The 17,111-nt window shown below is 34.0% G+C and overlaps 1 protein-coding gene across 1 annotated transcript in view; it reads left to right on the forward strand.

Annotated features, from left to right (window-relative positions):
• The window catches only part of CNOT6L (CCR4-NOT transcription complex subunit 6 like), a 114,108-nt gene that overhangs the window by 53,679 nt on the left and 43,318 nt on the right, over window positions 1-17,111 (forward strand). The window contains exon 5 of the mRNA XM_011219098.3: window positions 8,164-8,253. Within this exon, the coding sequence (XP_011217400.1) occupies window positions 8,164-8,253 (90 nt within the window). The remainder of the gene's footprint in view (window positions 1-8,163; window positions 8,254-17,111) is intronic.

Raw genomic sequence — 17,111 nt, forward strand, 5'->3', positions numbered from 1 at the left:
GCACTTTTCAAGCAAGCACCAAATACCAAGTAAGCAGCAAAAAATTAGTTGTGATTCCCCGGGGGGGCAAAGAGTTACATGGAAATATTGCTGTGGTTGCCTTAACCTATTTAGTTGCCTATATAACTAGCTACAGAAACTGCTCAGTATCAGACTCATAGATCTCAGAATCTGTCACACTCACCAAGAATGAAGAGGGAAGCACAGGCCCCTGGTGGACTGCCTCTCCCAACAAAAAAGATTTTTAAGGAATTTTAAACATATGCTCGTGAACAAGACAGACCTAAATAAGATTCTTAATCGGGTCTCGGAACTAATGTGTTCCTTGAAATTTGGGTAGGATAATTATATAAAACTCTTATTGCCGGTTGTTTCTTTGTGGAAGATGTTTAAGCACCACCCCAATATATTTGAAGTTACAAGAACCATTGAGGTTTTCTAATTGTTAATGAGTCAGTTTTGTTGGACCATAAGTATACTACTGGAATTTGTTAGCTTTTTAATTTTTCCAAACTTATTTGCTTGAAAGTGTTCATAACATTGTCGTGATATATTTTTAGACTCTGTTCTGTTTATAGCTGTATCACCCCCCCCTTCATTTCTAAGACTATTTGTGCTATTTTTTTTTTTTTGATGTAGCCTCCCCAGGGATTTGTCAGTTACGTTATTTTCATTGAATCAATTTTGCCTTTTATTTTTCAAAAACTGGTTCAGTTCTGTGTTTCTTTATTCTGTTTTGTCTGGATACATCATATATTTTCTTTTTTTCTCTTTTTAAGTTAGATATATGGTTTAGTTGATACTTAGATTTTCTTATTTTATATAAGCATTTAAGTAAGGCTATAAATTTGCCTATTTGGCTATTTTTGTTGTTGCTGTTGTTGTTGCATCCCACAATTTTGATATGAAGTATTTTCATTTTTGTTTTGGCCTAAGTATTTTTAATATAGGTTATCATATCTTCTTTGACCCATTAGTTATTTAACATTTCCATGCATACATGATTTTAAATCTATCTTCTTTTATTGTTAGCATTAAAGTTAACTGCATTATAGGCAGTTAGGGTAATCTGTATGAATCCATTCTTTGACATTTGTTGATTCTTACTTTATGAACTAGTATGTGATCAATTTTTGTAAGTGTTTTACTGAATCTGAAAGAATATTGTTTTTCTAATTGTTGGGCACAGGTCTATATGTTTATCCATTAGATCAGATTTGTTGTTCAGATTTTTTATATCTTTACAAATTTTTGACTCTTTCCTCTTTTAGTAATTAAGGTGATTAATGCTAAAATTTCCACTAAAATTGTGGATTTGCTCATTTCCCCATGTAGTTCACTTGGCTTTTGCTTTATATCCTTTGAGATTATTTTATTAGGTATACCACCTACACCCATATATTGCTGTATTGTATATATTGCTGTACCTTCTGTTGAATAGAACCTGGTATTAGGTAGTGAGCCTCTTCCTCCCTCGTTGAGTATTTTCATCTTACAGTCTGTGTTGTCTAATATTACAGCTGTGCAAGTTTTCTTTTGGTTAATATTTGTCTAATATATCTTTTCTCATCTGTTTTCTTTCAGCCTTTCTGTGTACTTAGGCTTAAGTGGTATCTCTTACAAATAGTATATAGCTGGACTTTGCTTTTATTTTTTTAAAGATTTATTTATTAGAGAGCACGCGCATGTGTGCAAGCAGGGGGGGAGGGGCAGAGGGAGAGGGAGACAAACTCCCTGCTGAGTGGGGGGGAGCCCAATGTGGGACTTGATCCCAGGACTCTGAGATCATGAACTGAGCCGAAATCAAGGGTCCAGTGTTTAACTGATTGAGCCTCCCAGGTACCCCTGGGCTTTGTTTTTAATACATTCTGGTTTTATTTTGTTTTTAATGTGGTTCAGATCAGTTGCTTCATCTATATTGTAATTACGGAGGATATTTTTGTACTGTCTATATTGTAATTACGGATATTTTTGTACTGTCCTACTTTGTCCACTCTTTGTGGTTATGTAGCATGAGATCTCCAACTTTGTTATTGTTCACGTTTGCTTTTATACCTTTAGATGCTCTACATTTCCATATAAATTTTAGAGTCAGCTTTTTATTTCTGCAAAATATCCTGCTAAAATTTTTTTGGGGATTGTGATGAACACATAGATCAGTCTGAGGAAATTCAGTATCTTAATCTTGAGACTTAAGATTGTGTTTTCCAATCCATGAATACAGTATATCTCTTCACTTATGCAGGTCTTCTTTACTTTATTTCTTTAATGCTTTATAGTTTTCAGCATGCAGATCTTATATTTTGCTATATTTATACTTCATTTTTTTTAATGCTGTTGTAAATGATACTGCTTTTTAAATTTCCAGTTATTCATTGATACTATAGAATTAAAATGCAGTTGATTTTTAAATATGTTGACCTGGTCTCTTGCAACATTTGTAAACTTTTACAAACTTTTAATCTGTGAATACAGATGTTCCATTTCTTCCTTTCTGATACCTATTCTTTTAATTTATTGCCCTATCACATTGGCTAGGAGAGTATTAAATACATGTGATGACAGTGCACATCCTTGCCTTGTTCTCAATTTTAGGAAAAAACACTCAGTCTCTTCACCGTTAATTATATCAGTGACAAGTTTGTTGGTAGATCCTTTTTCAGGTTAAATAAATTTCCTTCTATTTCACATTTGCATGAAGTTTTTTGTCATTGATGCAAGTCGAATTTGGTCAGACACTTTGTGTGTGACTGTAGAGGTGATAATTGTAACTTTTCTTCTTTAGTCTGTTTATATGTTGAATTACATTAGTGATTTTCAGATGTTGAGCTAGCCTCTATTCCCATTTTAAAAATGACGTGCTTGGGGCGCCTGGGTGGCACAGCGGTTAAGCGTCTGCCTTCGGCTCAGGGCGTGATCCCGGCGTTATGGGATTGAGCCCCACGTCAGGCTCCTCTGCTATGAGCCTGCTTCTTCCTCTCCCACTCCCCCTGCTTGTGTTCCCTCTCTCGCTGGCTGTCTCTATCTCTGTCGAATAAATAAACAAAATCTTTAAAAAAAAAAAAATGACGTGCTTATATTATGTATTCTCACTCTAATATATTGAGATATATTATCTAAATATATACTAAATATATATGCTACTATATATCTAAATATATACTATTTTGTTGAGGATTTCTACATTAATGATCATAAGACATATTGTGTAGTGTTTTCTTACAATGTCTTGGGTTTGATTTCAGAATACTGGTGACCTCATAAAATGAGTTGGAAAGTATAACTAACACTTCTTTTTTCTGGAAGAGTTTGTATAACATTTGTATTACTGCTTTCTTAAATTATTGGTAGAATTATCCAGTAAAACCATATGGGCCTGAAATTATCTTTGTTGGAAGGTTTTTAACTACTAATTCAATTTCTTTCATTGATAAAGGACATTGAGATTATCCCTTTCTTAGTATAGCCACTCCAGCTCTTTTCTGTTTGCGTGGCATACCTTTTTCTAGTCTTTTACTTTCAATCTATTTGTGTCTTTGAATCTATAGTGTATCTTTTGTGGACAGCCTATAATGAATTATGTTTTATTCATTCTGCTAATCTCTGCATTTTAATCACAGTTTAATCCACTTACATTTAATGTATTTGCTGATAAGGTAAGATTTTCATCACCATTTTGCTATTTTCTGTGTCTTAGTTCCTTCTTGTTCCTCTGTTTCTCAATTAATGCCTTCTTTTTTTGTGTTAAATGAATATTTTCCAGGGCACCAATTTCATTCCCTTGTTTCTTTTGCTACATTATTTTGAGCTATTTTCTTAGTGATTACCTGGAGATTACAATTAACATTTATGGTAGTCTTAATTTGGATTAATATCAACTTAATTTCAATAATATAAAAAAAAAATTTGCACCTATAGCTCCATTCTCTTCTCATTTATGCTGTTACTGTCATAAGTATTATCTTTGTACATTGTGGCCATCAACATAGATTTATCATTATTGCTGTATGCAGTTGTCTCTTAGATTGAAAAATGATAAAGCCAGTAATTGTATTTATGCTGTCTTCATAGATACCTGTGTAGTTATCTTTATTGGTACTTCTTCTTTTTATCGTATGGATTCAAGTTACCATCCAGTGTCTTTTCATTTCATCCTGTAGGAATCCCTTTAATATTTTCTGTAGGACTGGTCTAGTCACAAACTCATTCAGTTTTTGCTTATCTGGGATTGTCTTATTTTCTCCCTCAGCTAAGAAGGGTATTTTTGCTAGATACAGAATTCTTAGTTGACAATTTTTTTTTTCTTTCAGCACTTTGAATATGTCATTCTTCTACCTTTTGGCCTCCGTAGTTTTTTTAAGATTTTATTTTTAAGTAATCTCTACACCCAACATGGGGCGTGAACCTATGACCCTGGGATCAAGAGCTACATGTTCTACTGACTGAGCCATTGAAATTTGTTAAGTTTAGTGTCCCAGCTTCTGACTTGTGCACAGCCTCAAGATCAGGAAGAGGTGAGAGCTTAGGCTGTTTTCAGGTGTTTCCTAAGCATATGCAAAGCTGCCCACGTTTATGGTTTTCTAGATAACCTGGAATATGTCAGAACTTTTCAGAGCCCTTATTGACATCTTATTCCCAAGCTTTTCCTATTTAGCATTTAGATTAGTCTTTTGTTGCCTTACCTGTTTCCATGACCTCAGACAGCCATAAATTAAATCATTTACCATTAATGGTTTCCTTGAACATGCCCTTAACACCCTCTCCCCCTTCAGGTGGAAGGCTTTTAACACTTGGCTAGAGTCAAGGAACTACCATCACACAGGTCAGATAAATGACTAGTCTTGGGAATGAGGTTTTGAAAGGCTCTAGCTCAATTTTGGTTGCTTCAGTGGTTGCCAGCCTGCCTTGGCAGTAAGGGACCAGAAGAAGTCAAAACTCCACAAATTACTGTCCTTACCCATATTCTGCCATTTTTGGTTGAATTTTCTATTTCGTTTTGAGTGAGGTTTGATATTTTCTGTCTTTCAAGAAATTTGGTCATTTTTTTCCAAGTTGTTGAACTTAAGAACAAAGTTTTCTTAGTATTCTCTGTCCTAATACCTCAAGGACTGTTCCTTATTTAATTCTTGATATTTAGGAGTTGTGTCTTTTTTTTCTTCATCAAGTGTAGGTTTATCAAATTTATCTCTTTTTCAAAGTACCATGTTTAGGTTCAGACTAACAGTACCATGTTACTCTCTTGTTTTTGGTTGTAAATTTTATTGATTTCTGCTCTTTAGTATTTCTTTCTGGTTTCTTTGGGGTTCATTTGCTCTTCTTTCTTTAGATTCTTTATATGGAAGTTAAGTCACTGATTTTAGATCTTTTTTTTCCAATATAAGGATTTAATGCTATAAATTTCCCTTTAGACACTGACTTACGTTCATCTTACAATTTGATGATGTATTTTCATTTTAATTGAATCAAAATTTTTTGTGACTTTGTCTTTGACCCATAGATTACTTAGAAGCGTGATGTTTAATTTCAGAGTACTTGGAGATTTTCTAGTTCTATTTAATTTCTGTTTTTTTTTTTATGGTCAGTTCTCTGATTTCGTTTCTTTTAAACATGTTTCAGTTTGTTTTCTGGCACAGAATATGGTCTCTCTTGGTGAATGTTCATGTACACTTGAAAAGATTGTATATTTTCCTCTTTTTGAGTACAGATTGCGTAAATATCAGTTCAGGTTGGTTGATGTGTTTTTCTGATCCCCACCTTTATTGACTTTGTTTACTTTTTTTGTTGATAACTGGTGGAGGAGTGTTGCAGTCTCGAATACCATTTTGCACCCTTTGAAAATATTATTCCAGCGTATTCCAGCTTCTATTCTTGCTAATGAATTTATTGCCATTACCATGTTTTTTGTTTTAAGTAATTGGCTATTTTCCCTAATAGGTTTTTAAGTTTTCTACTTGCAATTGGCATTCTCTAGTTTGCAGTACAAAGTAAAATGAAACCCTTTCATATACTTCTTTGTATACATTGTGCTTCTTAAGTCAGTTTATTCATTTTTTAAAAAATGATCTTTTGAAAGTTTGCAGCCTTTTTCTTTTTAAATAATGAATCTTCTTACTTCTCTCCAAACTCTCTTTCTGGCTAGAACTTAGGCTGTGTTTACTGTTTGCTATTGTTACGTGTCAGAGTCTAAAATTTCCTCTACTTTTCTTGTTTTTATCTCCTCTGTTGCCTTTGGGTTTTCCCAGAGACTCTGAGGCTTATAGTTCTATTTACCATAATCCTCTTATTATACAGGAGCAATACTCATGTGGTTGTAAGATGTAGAAAGAGAGGAAGAGTTCTGTAGTTTTATGATTAGGTCTCATTCTTTTTGGGCCTTTGAGTTAGATATGCTCCTTCCTACTCTCTCTGCCCCAAATCAGGCTTGAGGGGCTGGAGTGTGGGGTATTTACTTGGGGTTAAATGGTAAAACGTCACCTGATTATATTCTGGTAAAATAGTTTTCCTTGCATGCAGGACTTGTTAAGGAGAGCATTACTCTCCCTTTCCCACCAGAAGCACAAGGGGAATTTTTCTCCAGTCTGATATTAAAAACGTGTTGGAGCTCTTGGAGATAAAACTTAGGGAAGTGTTGGAGGTTCCTAAGATTGTGTCCCTTTGACTTTTTAACTCTCAAGCTAATTTTTCCCAAGCCTCCAGCAATTTGTCAATTATGACTTCAAGTGTGCCAACTGATACTAGTTCATTTCTGGGGTTCTGTATCTGGACTTTCCCTGCCACTCGGCTGTGATTCTCTGTATCTGCTTGTTTGTGTTCAGGGCAGCAGTTTGCCTTATGACTTCAGTTGTGGGGACAGGAGGGACAACTTCCACGTTCTTCGTATGTTGAGCCAGAGACCCAACTCCTGTTATCTATTTCTAGAACTCCAATTTAATATATGTTAAGCTTTCTTACCTAACTCACATATCTAATAACTGTCTCCCACTTTATATCTTTTTGACTCTATGCATTTTTGGTAGTTTTTTTGAATGTATTTTTTCTGTTCACTAATTTTTTAGTCAAGTCTGATGCACTGCCTAACTCATTGATGATAGGTTTTTTTTCCCCTTAGTACTTTGAGTTATAATTCTATATAGTAAAATACCCAAATATTTTAGTACGCACTGTGACTAATTTTGATAAAAGTATATACTCATGTTACCACTGCCAACCTGAAGATATAGAGCATTTTTGTCACACCAGGAAATTTCCTTTTTCTCTTTGAAGTCGATTGGAAACTGCCAATCAGATTTTCACCACAGTTGGACCATTTATACTTCTACCAGCAATATGAGAGTTCCAAGGAGTCTACATTTTTCTATCACTTCTTTGGTCAATATTTTTAAATTTTAGCCATTCTGCTGAGTGTGTGTGTTGAAGATTTTGTTTGCCTCAGTAGTTAAAACCCTTGTTTCTGGAAGTTCCATGGTTTTTGTCTTTTCAAATCTGTTTGCAAGATTGTTGTTACATGTCTGTTTTGACAAATCCCTCATATTTCTTAAGGGAATATATAGACTGTTAACAATAGCTTGTGTTTTTGATATTTGATACATCTGTACCGTTAGTACTCAGATATTCCTGATCACCATCATGAAAAAATTCTTATTTTCATTTTCCTCTCACATTTCACTAACTCATATTTGTACAAGGTTTCCTTTTCACTTGAAATGTCTTCCTTTCTCCATATGTAATATAAATATTCTAACTAGGAAGACCCTCCTTTTTTTATGATAGCATTCATTCTTTCTCATAGGACTGTTTGTCTTTCAGTTAGAATATTGTCTTTCAAAGATAAATTTACAACTTACAAAGGTTAATTCAGGGTATCGGTTTGTGGTATTACTTCAGAATTGACTAAGATTAATATATATGTTTATATATATGATTTTGGCAAACATACATTGTAGGTATATAGTATAAACCTTGAAATCTGAAAAGAAAATGTTTTTGAAATTTTATGACTATCTTAACAAAGAGTATTTCTTTAGATTCACATAATTTCTTTAAATTTATGTAACAGATTAAATACTTTAAAATTCACTTTACAAAATGAATATTTTATTGTGTACGTTTGTCTGGTCTTACAATTGTAAGTCTTACAGATTTTATTTTTGTATTCTGCCTTAGGCAATCCTTTATCACAGGATATTCTCAATTTATACCAGGACCCAGATGGAACCCGAAAGCTACTGAACTTCATGCTTGACAATCTTGCAGGTAACCCTTAATGATCAGTGAACTCTACATATATTACTACTAGGTAATATGTCACATGTTGCTTGAGAGCATCTGACCTTTTTTTTTTTTTTTAATAACTTCTCATAGTTTTAGAGTTCCTTCTAATACTATATCCCATGGTAGTGGGACATTCTTTTCATATACTGAGTGCTTTCTGTTTACCAAGCAATATATTAGGAGCTTTTAGTTACATTATCTTATTTGATTTTTCTAAGAATCTAAGAGGTCTGAATTTTTACTGGTATTGTACAGATGCAAGTTCTGAGATTCAGAGAATAAATTAATTTTCCCAAGTTAACACAGCTGATTAATGCCGAGCTGTGAACCCAAGATTCTCTTGCTCTTCATCACAGATACATAATTATTGTTTGAATTTGATGGGGATTATGTGGATGCCATACACTGTACACATATTTTGTGAATGAAATTAATAGTTTGATTCGCTACACAGTTGTGGAAATTTTGCAAGCAGAATTTTGATTAACAACACCATATCTGTCTGAGTAAAATCATTTTATTCCGGATGGAAATTTTTCTATATAAGAAATCTTTTAAGAATTTGACTTAAAACTTTTTTTCTTTTTCTTTTTGCTTAAACACTCACAATGTGAGTAAAAGTATGTAGATGCTGAAATTCAGATCTTTTTCTTAGAGTAATGTCTTTCTTAAATACAGAGTCTTGAAACAGAGCTAGAGAAATCTAGAGTCTAGCATGAGGCCAGCATCATAATATATTGTCTATACTTTTTTTTTTTTTTTAAGAAAAGGGTGAAATTTAATCTTTATTTACAGGACATATACTCTTTTTAATTCTCTCCATCACAGAAGATACCTACATGCAAAATTTTTAAAAAAATAGTAATATTTACAATAATGTAAAACCAGATTAATATCATCTAAATTTTTTGGCTATAAAGTCTAAAATTTGATTGATGGGAGAGAGATAATAAACTTAAGAGAGTCTTTAGTAACAAATTAAGAATATATGGCTAAAAGTTTAATTTAGCTATATTTATATATCTATATATATTTATAGTATGTATATGCTGTTTCCTTCCTGCTTTAAAAATACATATCTCCATTGTCTAAATAGGTGTAGCCACTTGACCCTTTCATTTGGTGTGTGTGTAGGGTGTATGTGTGTGTAATTTTTAAGGAGTTCTTCAGTGCTTTAGTTACAAGTCATTTGTTGGTGTATATGTTGCAGGTATCTTCTCCCATGCTGTTGTTTGCCTTTCCTCTTTGTTAATTTGTCTTTTGTTTTGAACAGAAAACATTTTAAATAATTGAATTTATTGATCTTTTCTATTATGATATTGCTCTTGTGTCCTGTTTAAGAATTTTTCCCTACCTGAAGCTCAAGAATATATTTTCCTGTATCTAAAAATTCCATTTTTTACTTGTAACATTTAAAGCTAGTATTCTTCGTAGAATTGAAATTTGTATAACACAGGAGTCAATTTTCATAACTTTTCCATAATAGATTAAATTGACCTTGAGCCATTTGTTGAAAAGACTGTCCTTTCATTACTGTTTTTTAGTGCCATGTTTGTCATAAATTGTCATTGTATATATGGTTTTATTTCTGACATTTTGTGTTCTCCATTCATTTCTAGTAGTCTTTATGGCAGTGTAACAGTGTCTTTAATTATGGCATTTTTATAAAATGGCTGAAGATTCAGTAGAGTTAATCTCCCCTCTTGATTTGATTCTAAAGTCTAAGCTAGTTTTGGCCCCATGCTTCCTTTACCTTGTATTTTCATTAAAATTGTTGGAATTGGCTTTTCAAATTTCTACCCTCCCGAAAAGGTAGGGATTTAGGTTGAGAATATATTGAATCTATAGATTGCTTTGAAAAGAATCGACATGTTTACAACACTGGATTTGCTAATCTAACGATGTTGAAATATTCTTTGATTTATTTTGCTTTCTCTCATTTCTCCCAGTATTGAGTTTTAGGTTTCTGTGTAGTGGTCTTCACATTTTTTATTACATGTATTCTAGTTATTGACTTTTTTGATGCCCTCATAAACCGTCTTTTCAGAAATGATTCTTAATAAGATTATTATTGCTCATTTATGGAATATAGTTGGGGTTTGTATATTTATTGAGGTACCTTGCTGAACACTTGTAAATGCCTTTGGTAAATACATACTCAGCCACTTTGCTAAACTCTTTTTAATCCTAATGTATTTTAATTTCAATTTCTACATTGTATCATCTGCATATAATGACACTTTTATTACTCTCTAATTCTTGTATCTTTTATTTCTTTTTCTTGCTTTATTGCACTTGCTAAGATCACCAGTAGATGGTAACTAAAAGTAGTGACAATTTGTCTAATTTCAAAATTTATTAGCTTTTAATAATTATAAAACACTCACCATAGTTTTTATATAGGTTAAGGAAGTTTATCAGATTAATAAGTTTTCTTCTATTCCTAGTTAGAGTTTTCAATTTTTTAATATGAACGAATGTTGAATTTTATCAAATGGTCTTTCTCTATTAAGACGAGGATATATTTTCTGTCCTTTATTCTGTTAATTTGGTAAATGCATTGATTGTTTTTCATGTTATACCACCTTTCTATTCTTAAAATAAATTCAAGTAGGTTGTAATACAGTATTTTTATATATCCCTTTACTCAGTTTGCTAATATTTTACTTAGGATTTTTTGCATGTGAGTTTGAGATTGGCCAATAATTTTCCTTCAGTATCCTTATCAGGTTTTAATATAAAGATTATACTGGCATCATAAAATTTATTTATTTTCTGTTACTTGGAAGAGTATATTTAAGATTGGGTTTTGTTTCTGTTTTTAAAGATTTTATTTATCTGACACAGAGGAAGTGTGTGCTTGCATGCGTGTGCGGGCACGAGGTGGGGGAGGGCCCGAAAGAGAGGGAGAAGCAGGCTCCCCGCTGAGCAGGGAACCAGACGCAGGGCCTGATCTCAGAACCCTGGGATCATAACCTGAGCTGAAGGCAGATGCTTAACTGACTGAGCCACCCAGGTGTGCCTTTTTCTTAAATGTCTGGTAGAGTACATCTGAGTCTGGGGTTGCTTTGAAGGAAGTTCTCAATTAGTGATTGAATTTCTTTAATAACTATCGTACTGTTCTGAGTCTTCATTTCTCCATCAGTTTCTGAAAGTTGTGTTTTTTGGTAATTTGCCCATTTTATCTAAATCTTCAAATTTATTGACATAAAGTTGTTCAGAATTTGGTGTATGGTGATATCTTTTCCATTCTAGATATTAGTTATTTATGTTGCCTTTATTTATTTCATGCATAGTCTTGCCCAGGTATTTATCAGTATTTTCTTTGAAAAAAAAAAAAAAGAACCAATTTTTAGCTTTATTAGTATGCTATTATTTTTAATATCAGTGATTTTTAATTTTTATTCTTTTGCCTTTCTTTGCGTTTTCTTTGCTGTTCTTTTTCTAACTTAACATCTAAATCATTAACCTTTAGACTTTCTTTTTTTTCCTCTAAGTATTTATTTGTAAATCTCCCTTTAAACATGGCTTTTAGCTGCATCCTTCAAGTTTTGATTTGTATTATTTTCATTATTCAGTTTATATATATATATATTTTTTAAGATTTTATGTATTTGAGAGAGTGAGACAGAGCATGAGCAGGGGGAGAGGTAGATGGAGAGGGAGAGGCAGACTTCCCTGCTGAGCAGGGAGCCTGATGTGAGGCTTGATCCCAGGACCCTGGGATCATGACCTAAGCCAAAGGCAGACGCTTAACTGACTGAGCCACCCAGTGCCCCCAGTTTATATATATATTTTTAAAAGATTTTATTTATTTATTTGACAGAGATAGAGACAGCCAGCGAGAGAGGGAACACAAGCAGGGGGAGTGGGAGAGGAAGAAGCAGGCTCATAGCGGAGGAGCCTGACGTGGGGCTCAATCCCATAACGCCGGGATCACGCCCTGAGCCGAAGGCAGACGCTTAACCGCTGTGCCACCCAGGCGCCCCCAGTTTATATTTTCTAATAGCTCTCATCATTTCTTTTTAGATGAATCATTTAGAAGTATTTTTATTTCTAGGAGAGATGTTTTCTTTGTCATTGAGTCCCAGCTTAATTTCATTGTGGTCAGAGAGTACTCTGATTAAAAATTTTAAAATGTGTTATTAGCTAGCATATGCTTAATTTTTCTAAATTTTAAGTATGCACTTAAATAGAAAATGTATTCTGTAGTTATTTGGTGCTGTATTCTATAAATATTAGTTTACATTTGTTAATTGTTTGAATAGGACATACATACTTGGTACTTCGTTTTTATTCATTATTGATAGAACCTTATTAAAATTTCCCCCTTTGTAGATTTGTTTATTTCTTATAACTCTTAACAGGGATCAAAAGGATTGATTCTTTTATCATTATGTAATCACTTCCTTTGTTCCTAGTATTTCTTTTTAATTACATATATTGAGAGCATATTTTCATGTGTTTCATCTTTTTGGTTATTTGAAGTGTTTATCTGCTCCTGATGCTGTACTTATTATGTTAATGTTAATGTGGCTAATGAAAATATCTAGTTATGCACATTCTTTCTGGTTGGAATTTGAGCTGTATATCGTTTTCTGTTCTTTTATGTTTAACCTCTGTGTTTCCTTATATCTTAGTGATTCCTTCTGTCTGCTTGTTTTGGGTTTGTTTGGTTCTTTTTCTTGTTTGAAGTAAAAACTTACTTTGATTTGATTTGAAATTCTTCTCTATAAATGCAAGCATGTAGCATTATATTTTTCCCTCTCAGAACTACTTTAACTGTACCCCACAAATTTTGATATGTTATGTTTTCATTCTGTTTAATGTATTTTTAAAAATTTCCTTTGAGACTTCTTCTTTCACTCATGGGTTATTTAGAAATGTGTTGTTTAATTTCTTGTTCTGTTATTCTTGTTTGATTCCAGTTTGGGACCAGTTGGAAAACATATTCTGCATTATTTCAGTTCTTTAAATTTTCTGGGGTTTGTTTTATTGTCTTGGTGAATGGTTCTATAAATGTAAATTAAATTAGATCATGTTAGTTGGTGGTGTTATTCCATTCTTCTATATCTTTTCTGATTTTTTTTATCTTGTACTTTTATAAATACCGACATTATAGTGTTGAAATCCCCAACTGTAATTGTAGATTTGTCTATTTTTCCTTTCAGCCCTGTCAGTTTTTCCTTCATGTATTTTGAAGGTGTATTGTTTGGTGTATACATATTTAGAATAACTCATTCTAATGTGGTGGTTTGAAACTTTTATCATTATGTAATGACCTTCTTAGTTTCTAGTATTTTCCTAGCTCTTTAATTAAGTCTGCTTTAGCTGTTGTTAATATAACCGCCCTGCTTTTTTTTTATTGTTTATTGCTGGCATGGTACATCTTTTTGCATCCTCCTTCAACTTTACTGTGTTGTTGTATTTAACATGAGTTTCTTGTAGGCAACATACAGTTGAGCCATGTGTCACATTTTTATGTCTGCTCTGCCAGGATTCTGCTCTTTTAATTTGTATGTTTAGATAATTCCATTTAAAGTAATTATTGATATGTAGAACTTAAGTCTTCCATTTTTTTAAGTTGTTTTCTGTTTGTTTGCACTGTTTCTCCTTTATCTTTTCTTGGTTTCCTATGGGTTAAACATTTTTTAGAATTCTCCCCTTATTTATGCTATTTTTGAAACTTAGAGTTCTTATTTGAAATTCTTTTCTTAGTGCTTGCTCTAGATATCACAATATACATATTTAGCATAGTCTACTGATCATGGAGTTTTATTACTTTAAGTGCATTATTGTTCCCTTATTTCCATTTATGTGCCTTCACACTCCCCACTTTTATTAAAATGTAATTGTCTTTAATCTTTCCTCTACCTACACAGAGTACCACACAGATGTTGTAATTTGTGCTTTAACCATCAGATATGATTTAAGAAGCTCATGTGGAGAGGGTAATCCATTGTGTTTACCCCTAATTTTACTCATTGCTTGTTCCTTCCTTTTTGATGTTCCAGTTCTTCTGTTATCATTTCTTTTCTGTTTAGAGAGCTTCCTTTAGCCGTTTTTTAAGGACAGGTCTGCTAGCAACGAAGTTTCAAGGTTTTCCTTTTATAATATTTTTTATTTCCCCTTGATTTCTTTGTTTTTTAAAATTTTTTAAAAGACTTTGAGAGAGATAAAGAAAGTAAGCACAAGCAGGGGGAGGGCCAGAGGGAGAAGGAGAAGTGGGCTCCCTGCTGAGCAGGGACTGGATCCCTGGATTCAGAGATAGTGAACTGAGGCGAAGGCAGACACTTAACCAAATGAGCCACCCAGGTGCCCCAATTACCCTTGATTTCTGAAGGGAAGTTTTGCAGGATTCAGAATTTGTGGTTTGACAGTTCTTTTCTTTCAGCACTTGAAAATATGCCAGTTCTTCTGGCTGCCATGGTTTCAAAAAAGAAACCCATTGTTCCCTGAAAGGTAGTGTATCTTTTCTCTTTGATGTTTTTTTTTTTTTAATGATTTTTTATTATATTATGTTAGTCACCATACAGTACATCCCCGGATTCCTATGTAAAGTTCGATGATTCATTAGTTGCGTATAAGACCCAGTGCACCATGCAATACTTTCCCTCCTGACTACCCATCACTGGTCTGTCCCAATCCCCCAACCCCTCCCCTCTGAGGCCCTCAGTTTGTTTCTCATAGTCCATAGTCTCTCATGTTTCATTCCCCCTTCTGATTAACCCCCCCCCTTTCTTTATCCCTTTCTTCCCCTACTGATCATCCTAGTTCTTATGTTCCATACATGAGAGAAATCATATGATAATTGTCTTTCTCTGCTTGACTTATTTCACTTAGCATTATCTCCTCCAGTGCCGTCCATGTTGCAGCAAATGTTGAGAATTCGTTCTTTCTGATAGCTGAGTAATATTCCATTGTATATATGGACCACAGCTTCTTAATCCAGTCATCTGTTGAAGGGCATCTCGGCTCCTTCCATGATTTGGCTATTGTGGACAATGCAGCTATGAACATTGGGGTGCATATGGCCCTTCTCTTTACTACGTCTGTATCTTTGGGGTAAACACCCAGTAGTGCAATGGCTGGGTCATAGGGTAGTTCAATTTTTAACTTTTTAAGGGACCTCCACACTGTTTTCCAGAGTGGCTGTACCAACTTGCATTCCCACCAACAATGTAGGAGGGATCCCCTTTCTCCACATCCTCTCCAACAATTGTTGTTTCTTGCCTTGTCTATCTTTGCCATTCTAACTGGCGTAAGGTGGTATCTCAGTGTGGTTTTGATTTGAATTTCCCTGATGGCTAATGATTTTGAACATTTTTTCATGTGTCTGTTAGCCATTTGTATGTCTTCATTGGAAAAGTGTCTGTTCATATCTTCTGCCCATTTTATGATTTGTTTATTTGTTTCTCGTGTATTGAGTTTGAGAAGTTCTTTGTAGATCTTGGATACCAGTCCTTTATCTGTGGTGTCCTTTGCAAATATATTCTCCCATTCCGTGGGCTGTCTCTTAGTTTTTTTGACTGTTTCCTTGGCTGTGCAGAAGCTCTTTATCCTGATAAAGTCCCATAAGTTCATTTTATCTTTTATTTCTCTTGCCTTTGGAGATGTGTCGTGAAAAAGGTTGCTCTGGCCGATGTCATAGAAGTTGTTGCCTATGTTCTCCTCTAGAATTTTGATGGATTCCTGTCTCACATTGAGGTCTTTCATCCATTTGGAGTTTATTTTTGTGTATGGTGTGAGAGAGTGGTCAAGTTTCATTCTTTTGCATGTAGCTGTCCAATTTTCCCAGCACCATTTATTGAAGAGACTGTCTTTTTTCCACCGGATGTTTTTTCCTGCTTTATCAAAGATTAGTTGCCCAAAGAGCCGAGGGTCCATTTCTGGGTTCTCTATTCTGTTCCATTGGTCGATGTGTCTGTTTTTGTGCCAGTACCATGCTGTCTTTGTGATCACAGCTTTGTAGTACAGCTCGAAATCCGGCATTGTGATGCCCCCAGCTTTGTTTTTCCTTTTCAACAGTTCCTTGGAGATTCGGGGCCTTTTCTGGTTCCATACAAATTTAAGGACTATTTGTTCCAGTTCTTTGAAAAATGTCCTCGGTATTTTGATCGGGATAGCATTGAAAGTGTAGATTGCTCTGGGTAGTATGGACATTTTAACTATGTTAATTCTTCCAATCCATGAGCATGGAATATTTTTCCATCTTTTTATGTCTTCCTCAATATCTTTCAAAAGTGATCTATAGTTTCTAGCATATAGGTCCTTTACGTCTCTGGTTAAGTTAATTCCAAGGTAACGCATGGTTTTTGGTGTTATTGTAAATGGGATGGATTCCCTAATTTCTCTTTCTTCAGTCTCGTTATTCGTGTATAGAAATGCAACTGATTTCTGGGCATTGATTTTGTATCCTGCCACCTTACTGAATTGTTCTATAACTTCTAATAGTTTGGGAGTGGATTCCTTTGGGTTTTCCATATAGAGTATCATGTCATCTGCAAAGAGAGACAGTTTGACTTCTTCTTTGCCGATTTGGATACCTTTGATCCCTTTTTGTCTTCTGATTGCTGTTGCAAGGACTTCTAGTACTATGTTGAATAATAGTGGCGAGAGTGGGCATCCTTGTCGTGTTCCTGATCTTAAGGGAAAGGCTTCCAGCTTTTCCCCATTGAGAATAATGCTTGCAGTAGGCTTTTCATAGATGGCTTTTATGAGATTGAGAAATGTACCCTCTATTCCTACACTCTGAAGGGTTTTAATCAGGAAAGGATGCTGTATTTTGTCAAATGCTTTTTCTGCATCAATTGAGAGGATCATATGGTTCTTGAGTCTTT

The sequence above is a fragment of the Ailuropoda melanoleuca genome, chromosome 11 (assembly GCF_002007445.2).
Source record: "Ailuropoda melanoleuca isolate Jingjing chromosome 11, ASM200744v2, whole genome shotgun sequence".
Taxonomy (NCBI): domain Eukaryota; kingdom Metazoa; phylum Chordata; class Mammalia; order Carnivora; family Ursidae; genus Ailuropoda; species Ailuropoda melanoleuca.